This window comes from Triturus cristatus, chromosome 11, assembly GCF_964204655.1.
Source record: "Triturus cristatus chromosome 11, aTriCri1.1, whole genome shotgun sequence".
NCBI lineage: Eukaryota > Metazoa > Chordata > Amphibia > Caudata > Salamandridae > Triturus > Triturus cristatus.
The window spans coordinates 376,218,045-376,234,032 of NC_140594.1; the positions used below are offsets into that span (position 1 = coordinate 376,218,045).

Sequence of the window (15,988 nt, forward strand, 5' to 3'; positions counted from 1 at the left end):
TTGAGTTTTCACTGTCGCGGCATGTCGAAGATGAGAGAAGATGCCCTTCTCTTTAATATCTAGCACTCTGCCTTGTGGGCTACCAAGACCTTTCCTAGGGGTGACTTATTATTTAGTATTAAAAAGAAAGGTTTTGACTTTGCAAGAGGCTTTACTTTGCCATGTCGAGTTGAGTTAGGGAGCTGCCAGACTAGGCTGCAGTGCCAAACCTTGAGTCAAGTTTTCACCTAGATGGTACAATTAAGTCTCACAGTCCACTAGTGACATATAAGTTACTAACTCTAGGTACCCATTGCACCATATACTAAGGACTTACATGAAAGTTAAACATGTCAATCAGATATTAGTCAATTATGCACATACTTTGAGGGGTTAGAGCACATGCACTCGAGCCTGAACAGCAGGGCCAGTGCACTTCAGAGTTGAAAAACCAGCAGCATCGGTCTGAACCTTGGGGGGGGGGGGGGGGGGGGGGGGGTGCGATCATACAAAAAGAGACACTTTCATATACTGGTCAATGAAGCCGCTGACATGCCATTTCCCACTCTCTGCAACTCAGACTGTCACCTTCCATCTTATTTACAGGCCTCCTGGCCAGAACTGGACTTCTTTGATGAATTCTCAAATCCGACATGGATGACTTCAACCACCCCAGAGAACACACATTCAATAAATGAAATTTACAAAAAGAGAGACACTCATCGATACACTTAACGTGATACAGCAGGTCACACAACCTACAAAATCTCCAAAGTTAATATCCTCAATACTGTATTCTCAGCAACACCAACAACACAATGTGTGCCACCCATACATCCACCTGGCTTGGACTGACCACCTTGCTATCCCTATCTTCCTGCCCAGCACCCTACCAGCAAATCAAGGTCATGGAAAAAAAATACCACCAAGCTTTCTTATCTGTCATACACTTCTCCTTAGACAACCTAATGCTTGAACTCTTCTCTCTCACTCTTTCAACTCCACATCCAATGCCAACACCCTTCTAAACAACCTAACAATGTTTTAAAAAGCTATGTGAACATCAACACTCCACCTTCAACACATATGTGCAAGCTAAAGACTTCAGCTCCCTGATACTCTAAACATCCTACTGACAATAAATGTTCCATTTGCAGACAGGGAAGAAAAACTGAACTCCCAACAATCAGGCGGCTCATCACATCAGCCAAAGCAAATTGCTATACCAACAAGATCAATGAAGCCACAAACAGAAGCAGAACTAAGTTTAAGGCAATCAAGTACCACATCAAACCACTGCTGGGTGCACCTTTCCTCACTCCACACAAAGTGAAATGGCATCTACCTCTTCTTCGATGAGAAAACCCCACAGATTTGTCAGCACCTCCACAACATGAAGCCTCCTTCAACTCTTACACCTATCCTTTCCCATTAAATCCCACAATAGTTAGCCTTCAAAGCCCTATACCTCCAACATCTCACGGACATACTCAATGCTCTCAAAGCTATTTCTTATGAAGCAGATGTCTCCCCATCAGACATAAAAGCTATCTCTGGGTATGCTCTTTCATCCTTATTTACCATTGTCAATGCCTCCCTCACTCAATGCATCTTACCAGAAGCGGTCACAAGAGGCCAGATCCCCCACCCCTACAGTAACGTTCATTAGACTCTTGATTACCAAACCAAATACCGGCCAATCACTCACCTACCATTTATTGGCAAGATCACTGAACAAGCAGTCTATGTTCAACTCCAAGATCCCATCAATGCTAACCATCCCCTGAATGACCACCAGTCTGGCTTCAAATCATGTAGGCGCACAGACACCGCATCCTTACACATTGTAAAAATACCCTCTTGACCATAGGTGACCGTGACCTATTTCTTCAGATATTGCTGGATCTCTCAGCTGCCTTCAACAAAGTTGAACACCCCACCCTTATATGCAACCAGGGAGTCTTACACTGTGTTGGAAACCGGGCAACCGGGTTAGCGGTCACCAGGTTCCCAGCACAGTGGTAGCTTGGCTCGAGCGGTTGGGGGTCAGGCACCGTGTTAAGCGTACGTCACACCCTCACAATAACCATGCGTTCATCCGTTCCAAAAACGACACTACACCGTAAAAATTATGGAAGTCAAGATGAAAATATATATGTCTTTATCTTATTTTCTCTTAGTTGCAGGCTTCACATCATAAATACAATACAATAGGATTTTCCTTCAAAAGAGCAGGTCAAATAAACAATGCTACTTCGGAATTTCAACAAATAGGTTCAGGTCATCATTAAGCAAAGAATAAATAGAGGTGCAATAAATACAGACGGCAAATAAATACAGTCAGACAATAAATAAAGTGCAAGAATAAATTAGTGGAAGACAATAAATAAAGCACCTTCAATAATTAAGGTAAAGCAATTAATGACAATTACAGATCAGATCACTTTCATGAGGTCACTTGGTCTTACTTTGCCCATACACAGCTTGTGGTCATTTGGATGGCATGGGGGTGTCCCACCTAGATTGGTCAAGGCTGGGGCTTAAGCGGAGGCAGAACAAGGGTAACCTAAAGATCTGGCCCTCCAAACTACACAGCCCTTTACGGAGGTCACTGTACCAGTCTCAGTTCACCCCTGGCACTCCCAGGCTGGTCCTAACACCCCTCTAACCCCTAGGATGGTCTTTAGGGCTCCACGGGGCCTCAGACGCCCCCTCTACCACTTACTGTCCCTTCCTCGACGATCGGCTCCGCTCGGCGCCGTGTCGACGCCGTGAGGCGGCTCCGGATCGATGTCGCTGGGCGGCCTCGACTCGATGTCGCTGGGCGGTCTCGACTCGATGTCGTGGGGCGGCCTCGACTTGATGTCGCCTTCCGGCATTGCAGGGACACGGTCTCCCCGCGTCCGGGTGTCTCCGGAGTGCGATCTCCACTCCCGACCTCCGGCGCGCTTCACCTCAGTTTCCGGCGACTCCGGTGGGCGGACTTCACTTCCCCGTCGACGCCTCACCTCGACCTCGGGTGACTCCCTACTCGACCTCCGGCGCCTCTTCACGACCTCCGTCGGCGCTCTCACTCGACTTCTGGTGACTCCCTACTCGACCTCCGGTGCCTCTCCACGACCTCCGTCGGCGCCCTCACTCGACCTCTGACGGCTCCGGGTACGACGTCTGCTTTCTGTCAGCACTGCTTCTCTACCTCAGGCCCCAGGTCTCCAGGCTTCTCTACGTCAGGACTTCAGGAGGACACCGCTGAACAGGTCAGGAGCTTGCTGTTCTTCCTCTTTAAGGCATGTTCCAAATGTTCAGATCCTTAAGATGGTTCTTCTGGTCTTGGTCCCACACAGGGCTTTAGGCTGGGCTTGGTCAGTAGGGACTAGCATCAAGGGTGGGTTTCTGGACCCCACTCCAAGCACTGGTTTCCACCTCTGCTGCCTTACTCCGACCTCCATCTATCTCTGTCCTCTCTCCTCTCCAGTCAGATGCCAACTGCCACTCTGAGATGGCCTCCCAACATTCTAAACTGCCTCCCACTATCACAGGATTTTAGAATGTTCCAGGAGGTTCTAGAAACCTCTAGTGAGTTCTGGTTATGTCACAGGTGACAATGGATGGCCACCATTTTGTGTCTCAGGCCCTCAGACAGAAGTTCCAGGGGTAGGGAAAATGGCTCCCTGACCCTGCATCAACACTAACAAGTCTGGTGGTTCCCAAAAAGGAAAAAATTATAACAGGGTTTGAGGCAGAAGTGGGACAAAATAAATAATGATGAGGAGGGACCACCCAAAGGGCTGACAGGTCTAACACGCGTCCCCCCCAGCTGAAAGTGGGGAGAGCTACCAACCCCTTGGGAGTTCTCATCACTAAGGCGGAAATACCTTGAGAGACTGTCTGCATTGGCGTGGTCCACTCCAGGCCGATGTTCCACCTGAAAGTCCATTCCCTGTAGGGAGATAGACCACCTTAGCAACTTGGGATTCTCCCCCTTCATCTGCATCAGCCACCGAAGGTGTCTGTGGTCGGTCTGAACTAGGAAGTGCAAGCCAAACAGTTATGGCCGCAACTTCTTTAGAGCCCATACCACTGCAAAGGCTTCACGCTCTATTGCACTCCACTTCTGTTCCCTGGGAAGTAGTCTCCGGGATAGGAAGACCACGGGTTGATCCAGACCCTCTTCATTGAGTTGGGATAACACTGCCCCAATTCCATGTTCCGATACATCCGTCTGGACAATGAACTCCTTGGAAAAGTCTGGGGCCCTTAAGACCGGGGCCTCGCACATGGCTTGCTTCAGTTTCACAAAGGCCTGCAGACAAGCCTCCGTCCAGACTACCCGTCGAGGTTGCTTCTTGGACGTAAGCTCCGTGAGGGGGGCCACAATGGTACCATACCCCTTCACGAAGCGGCGGTAATATCCGGTGAGGCCCAGAAAAGCTCGGACCTCAGTCTGAGTCTTGGGGGGGTTCCCAGGCCATGATGGCCTCGATTTTCGCCTGGAGGGGTTGCACCGCTCCCCTACCCACCAAGTGTCCAAGGTACACTACCGACCCCTGCCCGATCTGGCATTTACTGGCCTTAATCGTTAAACCAGCTTGCTTCAGGGCCTGGAGAACAGTTTGCAGGTGACGCAAGTGATCCTCCCAGCTGTTACTGAAGACGGCAATGTCGTCCAGATAAGCAGCAGAGAAACTCTCCATTCCAGCGAGGATCTGGTTCACCAGACGCTGAAACGTGGCAGGTGCGTTCTTGAGCCCAAAGGGCATCACGCAGAACTGGTAGTGGCCCTTGGGCGTGGAGAAGGCTGACCTTTCCTTAGCTCCATCAGTCAGAGAGATCTGCCAGTACCCGGAAGTAAGGTCAAAGGTACTCAGATATTGGGCAGCTCCCAGCCGGTTAATCAGTTCATCCGCCCTCGGAATCGGGTGAGCATCAGTCTTGGTTACTGAGTTCAGTCCCCGGTAGTCCACACAGAACCTCAGTTCCGGTTGGGCACCCGGTGGTACAGCTTTTGGTACTAATACCACCGGACTGGACCAGGGGCTGCTGGAAGGTTCAATCACTCCTAGCTCCAGCATCTTAGTGACTTCACTGTGAATGCTGGCCTTCACCTTGTCTGTCATCCGGTAGATCTTTGACTTCACAGGTGGGCTGTTTCCTGTGTCCACATCATGGATGCACAGGTGAGTCCTACCCGGAACAAGGGAGAACAACGAAGAATACTGCCCCAGGACCTGGCGGCAGTCCTCCCGCTGTTCAGGAGTTAGGGACGGGGAGAGAATCACTCCCTCCACCAACCCATCCTTCTCTTGAGACGCAAATAAGTCGGGGAGAGGCTCGCTTTCCACGTCCTCTGCTCCGTCAGTCACCATCAGCAATATGACTTCGGGCCTCTCATGGTGGGGTTTGAGGCGGTTGGCATGCAGCACCCGTAGGGGCTGGCGAGGGGTCTTCAGATCCACCAAGTAGGTAGCCTTACCCTTCTTCTCCAACACCTCAAAGGGTCCTGACCAGTGATCCTGGAGGGTGCTAAGCTCTCCTGGTTCGATCACCCACACCTTCTGGCCAGGCTCCAATTCCACCGGATGAGCATTGTGGTCATACCACGCCTTCATCACTGCTTGGCTGGCTTCCAAGTTGTCAGAAGCTTGCTTCCACAACTTAGCCATTGGGCTCCGGAAGGCCAGCATGTAGCTCACCACGTCCTGGGGAAGCTTTCTGGGAGTTCTTTCCCATCCGTCTCTCACCAGGCCGAGAGGTCTACGCACAGGGTGCCCATACAAAAGCTCGAAGGGGCTGAAGCCCACTCCCTTCTGTGGCACTTCCCTGTAAGAAAACAATAGACAGGGTAGGAGGACGTCCCATTTCCTCCGCAGGCTTTCAGGCAAACTTCTGATCATGCCTTTCAAGGTTTTATTGAACCTCTCCACCAGACCATTGGTCTGGGGATGGTAAGGGGTGGTGAACCGGTAGGTCACTCCACACTCCTTCCACATGGCCCGCATGTATGCTGACATGAAGTTGGTCCCCCTGTCAGACACAACTTCCTTGGGAAAACCCACTCGGGTAAAGATTCCCATCAGGGCCCTAGCCACAACAGGTGCAGTAATGGTCCTCAGAGGTATAGCCTCTGGATACCGTGTGGCATGATCCACCAGAACCAGGATAAACCTGTGACCAGCTGTAGTAGGCGGATCTAACGGACCCACAATGTCGATGCCCACCGTTTCAAAGGGGGTGCTAACGACAGGAAGTGGTTCCAGGGGAGCTTTCAGCTTCACCCCTGTTTTCCCACTGGCTTGACAAGACACGCACGTCCGGCAGTAGGTGTCGGACGACACTTTCATTTGAGGCCAATAAAAGTGTGGGACAAGCCGGGCAAAGGTCTTGTCTTGCCCCAGGTGTCCTGCCAAGGGGATCTCATGAGCCAATTCCAGGAGAAAGGCTCGATAACGTTGAGGGACAACCAAGGCCCGTGACGATCCGTGCATGGGTGCCTTGGGTTCACTGTAGAGGAGGCCATCCTCCCAGTAAATGTTGTAGTTCCCCTCAACGTTCCCTGCTGCCTGGGCTTCGGCCTGTCGCCTCAGTCCCTCAAGGGTAGGACACTCCCTCTGGCCCTTGCAGAATTCCTCCCTGGTCGGCCCTCCCTCGGTAGGTTCTCCAGTTCGGTAACATCCCCCTCCGCGGACTCCTGGTCCACCACCTCCGGTGGCCTATCCGTCACACGGGGCGCGGATGCCGAGGCAGGCTCCTCCTGCCCTCGGTTCTTCCCTTGGTCGGCAGCCGGCTGTGCCTTTGTTCCAGGCTCCAGCCTAAACGAACTCCCCCTCCGGGTAGTCGCAGACCCTGTGCTGACACAGGCCCAGTCAGGTGTACCCAGCATCTCCGCATGAGTCCGGTATTCCACCTCCTTCCAAGCATTATGCTCCATGTCATTCCCCAGCAGACAATCAACTGGCACGGCAGGGCTTACGGCAACTCGAAGCAACCCTGCAACCCCTTCCCATTCAAATGGAACCTCGGCCACCGGATAGTGGCCCATTCTGCCGTCAGCCATCGCGGCAGGGTGGAGTACAGTGGGGATCACCTGCTCTGGAGACACCAGTTGGCTACGTACCATAGTCATACTGGCTCCGGTGTCTCTCAGAGCCTCCCCTCTTTGGCCGTTGATGGTGACCCACTGCCCATACTTTGTGGTATTTGCGGGCACCTGGATCTTAGGAACCATCTCCCGTTCTCCCAGGGACACTAAAGTGACACCCGCCCACTCCCTTCCCTTATCTAAAGGCATCTCCTCCCCGAGCACTACACTAGCTACTCCGGGGGCCTTTCCTCCGATGGGAGGGGGTGGTCTTTTCGGGCACTTCACATCTCCCTTATAGTGTCCGACACCACCGCACTCGAAGCAATGGACAACCCTTGGCTGCTGACTCTGGCCAGGATTAGGGTTTCTGGGTGGGTTAGCCCTAGGGGTGAATCCCGTTCCCTTCGAAACTATTTTGGGGGCCTTTAGAGAACTCCGTTTTCTTTTCCCCTCCCTCTTTCTTCTGGGGGGCGCCCTGTCCGGTCTTTTGAGAGTCCCCTCCAGTCCCCCTTGTGGACACCCGGGTACTAGCCCAAATGTCTGCCTCCTCAGCAAGCTTCCGGGGATTGGTCAGCTTGCTATCCACCAGGTGTTGAAGCAGTTCAGGGAAACATTTTTCGAGCAGGTGTTCCTTCAACATCAAATCAAACAACCCCTCGTAGTCCCTCACTTCGCTGCCCTGTATCCAACCCTCTAATGCCTTCTTTGCATAGTCCAGGAAATCCACCCAATTCTGTGTGCCCAGTTTGTGGCTACCCCGGAACTTCTGTCTGTACTTCTCGGGTGTTAGTCCAAACTTCCTCACGAGCGCCACTTTCATGGTGGGGTAGTGGGTCTGCTCATCCTGCTCCAGGGCCAATAATGTATCCCTGCCAGCTGGAGGCATGTATTTATACAATCCCCCTCCCCAATATTTCTCTGGAACCCCATGGGCTCTTAAAGAGACCTCATAGGCCGCTAGCCACTTGGCGATGTCATCTCCCGCACTATAGCTGGCTACTATGTCTTTTGACAGATAGGGTTTGGGTTCCCTGGTGATTTCTCTGTCTTCGCTGCCACCATTAGGAACGGTGTGTGCCCCGACCCGTAGGATCTGGAGATCTATCTCCCTGAGCCTCAACTCGTGAGCCATCCTCCGTTCCTCCTTTTCTTTCTCCAGCTTCGCCAACTCCCATGTGAGCTGTCTTTTCTCCCTCCGGTCAGTTAATTCTGCTTCTGATAAGCCGCTGCTAGAGACACTGCTGCCCTTCCATGAAAGTGTTCTGGGCCCCGCTAATAGGTTCCCCACCTCAGGTTGGTACAAACCAGCCCCCTCGCTGTCAGTCTCTCCATCCCTGTCCTCCTTCTCAACCTTACTTTCTCGTCGTGCCTCCCCCCAAGCCCTCAAGCTGGTCTGGAGCTCACCCTTCTTTGCACCTTGGGGACAAAACACCCCCTCTCGCTGACAAAACTCTCTGAGTTGGACCACAGTGTAAGTTTCCACATCCTCCAACACAAACTCCATTTTGCCCACTCAGGATAGAAGACAGTTGCTTACAGAAGCTATGCAGGGGGGGTACCTTTTGTAATACCTCCTCCCACCACCAGAAGTAAATTTGGAAAAAAACAAAACTCAAAATTAGGAAGTCCGCTTGGAGAAAACTCCCGGTGTAGGCCTATGGACTACCCAAAGTTATTGTCGAGTAGACGCAAGCACAGCTCTATCCCACCACTGAACACCAATTTTATGTTGGAAACCGGGCAACCGGGTTAGCGGTCACCAGGTTCCCAGCACAGTGGTAGCTTGGCTCGAGCGGTTGGGGGTCAGGCACCGTGTTAAGCGTACGTCACACCCTCACAATAACAATGCGTTCATCCGTTCCAAAAACGACACTACACCGTAAAAATTATGGAAGTCAAGATGAAAATATATATGTCTTTATCTTATTTTCTCTTAGTTGCAGCCTTCACATCATAAATACAATACAATAGGATTTTCCTTCAAAAGAGCAGGTCAAATAAACAATGCTACTTCGGAATTTCAACAAATAGGTTCAGGTCATCATTAAGCAAAGAATAAATAGAGGTGCAATAAATACAGACGGCAAATAAATACAGTCAGACAATAAATAAAGTGCAAGAATAAATTAGTGGAAGACAATAAATAAAGCACCTTCAATAATTAAGGTAAAGCAATCAATGACAATTACAGATCAGATCACTTTCATGAGGCCACTTGGTCTTACTTTGCCCATACACAGCTTGTGGTCATTTGGATGGCATGGGGGTGTCCCACCTAGATTGGTCAAGGCTGGGGCTTAAGCTGAGGCAGAACAAGGGTAACCTAAAGATCTGGCCCTCCAAACTACACAGCCCTTTACGGAGGTCACTGTACCAGTCTCAGTTCACCCCTGGCACTCCCAGGCTGGTCCTAACACCCCTCTAACCCCTAGGATGGTCTTTAGGGCTCCACGGGGCCTCAGACGCCCCCTGGACCACTTACTGTCCCTTCCTCGACGATCGACTCCACTCGGCGCCGTGTCGACGCCGTGAGGCGGCTCCGGATCGATGTCGCTGGGCGGCCTCGACTCGATGCCGCTGGGCGGTCTCGACTCGATGTCGCGGGGCGGCCTCGACTTGATGTCGCCTTCCGGCGTCGCAGGGACACGGTCTCCCCGCTTCCGGGTGTCTCCGGAGTGCGATCTCCACTCCCGACCTCCGGCGCGCTTCACCTCAGTTTCCGGCGACTCTGGTGGGCGGACTTCACTTCCCCGTCGACGCCTCACCTCGACCTCGGGTGACTCCCTACTCGACCTCCGGCGCCTCTCCACGACCTCCGTCGGCGCCCTCACTCGACCTCTGACGGCTCCGGGTACGACGACTGCTTTCTGTCAGCGCCGCTTCTCTACCTCAGGCCCCAGGTCTCCAGGCTTCTCGACGTCAGGACTTCAGGAGGACACCGCTGAACAGGTCAGGAGCTTGCTGTTCTTCCTCTTTAAGGCCTGTTCCAAATGTTCAGATCCTTAAGATGGTTCTTCTGGTCTTGGTCCCACACAGGGCTTTAGGCTGGGCTTGGTCAGTAGGGACTAGCATCAAGGGTGGGTTTCTGGACCCCACTCCAAACACTGGTTTCCACCTCTGCTGCCTTACTCCGACCTCCTTCTATCTCTGTCCTCTCTCCTCTCCAGTCAGATGCCAACTGCCACTCTGAGATGGCCTCCCAACATTCTAAACTGCCTCCCACCATCACAGGATTCTAGATTGTTCCAGGAGGTTCTAGAAACCTCCAGTGAGTTTTGGTTATGTCACAGGTGACAATGGATGGCCACCATTTTGTGTCTCAGGCCCTCAGACAGAAGTTCCAGGGGTAAGGAAAATGGCTCCCTGACCCTGCATCAACACTAACAAGTCTGGTGGTTCCCAAAAAGGAAAAAATTATAACAGGGTTTGAGGCAGAAGTGGGACAAAATAAATAATGATGAGGAGGGACCACCCAAAGGGCTGACAGGTCTAACACACTGGTTCTCCTCCTACTTTTCCAACCAACACCATTTTGTTCACATAGGCATCTCCAGGTCACAAAAGATTCTTATCACAAGTGGATTCACCTGTCATCCTTAACATTTACATGGAGATGCTTAGTTCTCTCCTCCCAGATAACAGCATCAGGATTCACCAATATGCCAATGATACACTACTCTACTTGAAAGTCTCTTCTTCAGGCTTCCAACACTGCTTGCGCATCAGCCAGTCCTGGATGCCATGCACCTACCTGAAGCTCAACCCAAATAAGACGGAATTCTAGTTATTTTCCAAGAACAGTAAACAAGAGTCAGTGTAAATCTGACATGAACCCCGAGTATTTCAAACCCCAACTTTCATCGAATGCCAAGTTACTTGGATTCACGCTTGACACCAACCCCATCCTCAAGTAATACATTGCCAAAAAAACATAGATGGCCTGCTCCCAACTCTCTCATACAGTCAAACCTTTTCTTACAAAAAGCACATTTAGAACAGCTATTCAAGTTCTCGTTCTCTTGTATCTTGATGAAGGTAATGACCTACTTCTTGGCCTCCCTGACTCCACAGTGGACCCTCCTTAGGGCAATCAACATGCCAGCACGTCTCATCCAAGGCATCAAAAAATATGGTCGTATCATCCCTATCCTGAATGAACTCCCTTGGTTCCCATTGCTGGCTCTCCCCACCTTCAAAACCAGCTGTATAATATACAAAGCTATTAAGACCAGCACCTCTGCTTATCTTGCAGACAAGCACAGTATCTCTGGAAGATCTCGGTACACTCATAGACAGACCATCAAACTGAGCTAGAAGTATAAAATACAGAAAAACAAGACAGTAGACCTGTGTGAAAGGATAATATTTTAAACTGTTCCTACTACTCCTGTCATGGAACTCTTACCTTCCCTTTCAGTGTCTGCAACGCATCCAAGTAGGCTGCAAGCATGGGCAGGCTGAGAGTCTCCACCAAAACGGCATGAAGCCACTGTAGCAGCTTGATGTCCCAATTCACACTGGCGAGTGACTGCCGTACCCGCCTGGCACATTTATCGACCGCAATCCTCCTCAGTACTGGCTCATTAGAGGCCTAAAAGAAGGGACATGCAAGAAGATGGAGATTAAGATGGGATACATGAAGACGTGGGCTACCGGGAGTTAGGAGGCAACAAAAGGAGCAATGGGCCAGAGGATACATGGCAGTTTTAAGAAGAGGAAATAGACATAAGTGGAGACCCTCAAAGGATATGGAAGATGGGTGTTGGAAATGAATACGTTATGATTCAAGAGAAATTAACAGACTTCACAAAGGATGCACCCAGAAAGCAATCAATACTGGATAAATAAAGAGATCAAAAGGTGCATCATTTTAACAGTTAGAATGAGGAGAACGGACAAAACTTCAACACTGGAATCAACCAAAAAGATGACAAGACACGCAGACATGAAATAATAAAGGTTGGCCAATGGGAGACATAAGTGGTGTGGCTTGTGACAGATGATAGCATAATGAAAAACATGGAGAGGGAATACAAGGTTGGAATGATGAGGGAAAAGAAGAAGTTAGTAATCAGTAGATTTGCTCCTCTGTACTTCTGGATGACGGATACAGGAAAGCAGATAACTTCTCACCCCATCATTAGCCAGACGAGCAAGTCGGTCTGACTGAAGTGCTTTCAGGAGCTTGTTGAACAACTTGTTTTGAGACACAGTCCATCCCGACCTAATGAGAAAGAAATTTAAAAATAAAAAAAAAAGTTATGTATTTTTGCAGAGTCCCAAAGTTATTAACACATTAAACAGTGAATAGTAAGCTATATGAGTAGAGGGTGCAGAGTTCTCCATAGCATATCTTCTAGTTATATAATCGATCAAAGGCTGGAAGTTAATTTAGCCCACAAGCGGGTCAGGACTACAATTTCGAGCAATCCCAGGAGCAGGAAGGCTACAATCCCACTCAGCAAGCGTCAGGTAGGCGCTTAGGAGGATGCCAGCACTCTCACAGTGCGGGTCGTGCATGGCAGATTGCTTGGGTGAGGACCGGGCCTGTCTGCGCTCCTTGGCTGTGCGAAGCTGGGCTGGGCCCCTTCTCTTTGACCTACGCGAGGGTAACAATCTGAAAGTAAGACTGATTTTTATTTTGGCCTTTCAACTTCTTAATTACTTAGTGAAGTGTCTCTGGTCAGTGAGATGGGGAAGATGAAAGCTGCAATCACTAACACCCCCCCCCCCCTTGAATACTAATTGTGCAACTATTGTTTACTTTTTAGCTAGGGCCGGGGGGTTATAACCAAGGAGATAGATTTGGGAGAGAGACGCTTGTGTTTGGATTTAGCTGACCCCTCCCAAATCTCCTCTTGGGAAATGCGTCCGATCAGGATAGGTAACAAATTTAGTCACAAGGAAGGCTGATCCAAATGCCCCTTCCCCCCCCTATGGCTTTGGGTGGTGCCACCCTCGGATCCCTTGAGTGTGACTGCCTGGGCACCTCTTTTGACACACTTTGCTGACACCTTGAAAAACTGCTTGGCTACTCCGACTGTTAGACTTGATAAGATCAAGCTTTCTGGAGACTGCGAGAGTCAGGTTGCCTCTTTGGAATCTAAGGCTTTTGCTGTTGTGCCCTTGATAGTCCTCTCTATGCCTCCGTCCACTGAAGCCAGGGACGCCTCGGGCTCCCCTGTATCTGTTACAGAGCCAGCTCCTGGAAATTCCCACTAATAAGACCTCGATTCACATCCCTGCGGGTGAGCCTCCAAATGGGTGTAGGTGTAGCCAGGACTGCAACATCCTTAGAACTACCTTGGTTTTTCCTTCTGGTCACAAAAATGCCTCTTATGTCAATTTACCGCCAGAGTGTTGTCCTTCTGTGGTAGAGTTTTGGGGAATGTACTTAAACTGGATGACCCTCAAACAGAGAGCTTTGAACAACTCAAAAACAAAGTTTCTCATTGGTTAGTTGGCCGTTCCAGTTTTCCCTGAAGGACTACTACAATATTATGATAGTGAGGCATGTAGGCTGGATTGGCCCTTTAGAGAAAACTGTGTCTGGGGAGTGCTATTATTAATTTTAGATACTCCTCTATCGGTAAGCATATCTTATGTATCATCAAAAACAACTTGTTAACAGTACTATAAACGTTTCACCGCAATTTTTTTTAAGGCACCTGAATCCTGGTGGTAATCTGCCATTATGTACAATAACCCTAAAATGGTCCTGCAGAGGGTTGATTTGAGTATCCCCTACTATAATAGATTCTCACCCTTAGAAGATCGTAACGAGCTAGAATGAACGTTTTTGGGAACAGCTGTTATGACTGTCCACTCAAAAGACGGATTTCTTCCCAGGATCCAGTGACGTTTGATTCGCTAGTTGATATTGGGTCTCAATCTGAAATTTTTAGTCTGTGTGGGGCTTCCATGGGGGCCCCAAAGTGGGGGTCCTCTATATCCAAATGCAAAGTCATCATATTTCCCGGAAGGAGTCGTTCTAATGGGAGAATTCATCTGACCTGTTGAAATGTGCCTGGGATAACCTCTAAAATAGATGATGTACACTGGACTGACTATATAACTGGTTTTGATCTTATTCTCCTGTAAGAGACTTGCTGCCAGAATGTCCCCGCTTGGGAAGGTTTCCAGTGATTCAGTGTGCCTACACAGACGTTACAGAGGGGAAGGGCCAGTGGGGGCCTGGCAATTTTGGTTCGCTCGACATGTACATTTAGGATATATCCAGTTCACATCACACATCCGGGACTGCAGGCATTGTGAGTGGTTCTCCCTTGTTCTTTTAACTTTTGTCTCATTAACTTTTACAATGTTGTGGGTACTAAAGACTCCTCTTGTAACTTAGAGGATTTGTTTTTTTGTGGTGCAGTGCTTAAGAAAAAGGGTTTTACACATTTTGTATAATTGTAACACACCAATAGGGGATGATTTTAATGCCAAATTAGGATTAAACGCCACTGTGCGGGAGCCTTTTCTTGGGCTGTGGGAGACTAGTGCTCTGGTGGTTATATTCCGTAGGGGTGGAAAGCTGCTTACATTTTTATTTGAAGATGGGTTAGATAGCGAAATGGAAATTAGAGGAAATAGGGATTCGTCAATCTTCACCTTTACAGGGCGGGGCCAGGCTCTATTATTGATTAAATTTGCGTCCCACCATCTATGTGTAATACTAAGGAAACAATCTCTGTCCTGGCTAGAGCATTTAGTGATCATACCCCATTAAGGCCACCCTAGTCTTATTTGGTTATGTTGAACACTCTGTTAGGCCTACTACCGTGGCTGTTTGCCCTCACGACCAAGGACTGAGGCTTAGGTGGTGGGTCATCGATTATTCTCAATTCCTTGCTCTGCTGGTCAAAACTAATTTATCCTTAATATTAGATCATTAATTGGTGGAAACCCAGGTCTAGTGATGTTATACCTACGGCTTTTGGCTTTCTGAATGAACAGATCAAACAAAGCCTTCTTAGCCAAGTGAAAACTAGGGGAAACACAGAACCAGGGTGGGTTGATGGAGACGGTAGGTCAGCAAATAATCACCTTAGTGATGCTTTGGCATCTGTCCCTAGGGAAAAGGCTAAAGTAGTGGCATGCCATAGAATAGCCATTAGGAACAGAAAGCAAGCTATAAAGCAAGATACCTGGGATGGTTTGATGGCAGTCATCCAACTCAAAGATAAAAGATTGTTTTGGGAAAATCATCAAAAGGCCCAAGCTAACTGAAGCCTTGACTTCTGGTTTGGGGTCCAATATTACTGAAGAGAAATGGGTTACCCATTTTAAAACTATTTATTCTTTTATGTTCTCCATGGATTCCATCTTAGAGGATTGCTCCTCTTTCTTCTCCTGTAGGAAGCTCGCTCTGTATATACCATACCAAAATGAGGTATAGTGTGCACAGAATCCAGTGGAACCCCAAAGGTAGGTAGAGGTAAAAGTAGATAGCACCTTACTCTCTATTTGTGGTAGTATGAGCGATCAGTATGGCTTCATCAGAGGGTGGTATTAAGCACTTGCTGTACACACTCAATGATGTCACACACTCAAAGACTGAACTCAGACCAATTTGTTTGTATAAAAAATATTATTTAGTTATTTTATTTCTAGAACCAAACCAAACCTGGTGCAGGTAAGTGAAATAATTATTTGCAAGTTTTTATGCAGTGAATTACAGTTCAAATGCCAGTTGGTTGAGTTACAGATAAGTAAACAGTTCAAACTTACTTTTTAGTACCTTTACAGATTACTGTGAACATTACTTAGTGGTTTTCTTTTTAAGTTACTTTTGCCAAACAGTGTGATATGCCTTCATATCACACTGGGACATCTCCTCAACAAAATGTAAGTAATTAAGGTTTTGTATATTTGCAGTTTTTCAAGTTTTCATACAAACCAACTCCACACTTAAAAGATTTT

General features: G+C 48.9%; 1 protein-coding gene across 8 annotated transcripts in view; it reads right to left on the reverse strand.

Annotated features, from left to right (window-relative positions):
* KANSL3 (KAT8 regulatory NSL complex subunit 3) overlaps positions 1-15,988 on the reverse strand; it is a 596,819-nt gene that overhangs the window by 397,716 nt on the left and 183,115 nt on the right. For all 8 annotated transcript variants that reach the window (XM_085634440.1, XM_085634436.1, XM_085634437.1 and 5 more), the window contains exons 4-5: positions 12,194-12,284; positions 11,466-11,651 (exon numbers count right to left, since the gene is read on the reverse strand). In XM_085634440.1, coding sequence (XP_085490566.1) covers positions 11,466-11,651; positions 12,194-12,284 — 277 coding nt within the window. The remainder of the gene's footprint in view (positions 1-11,465; positions 11,652-12,193; positions 12,285-15,988) is intronic.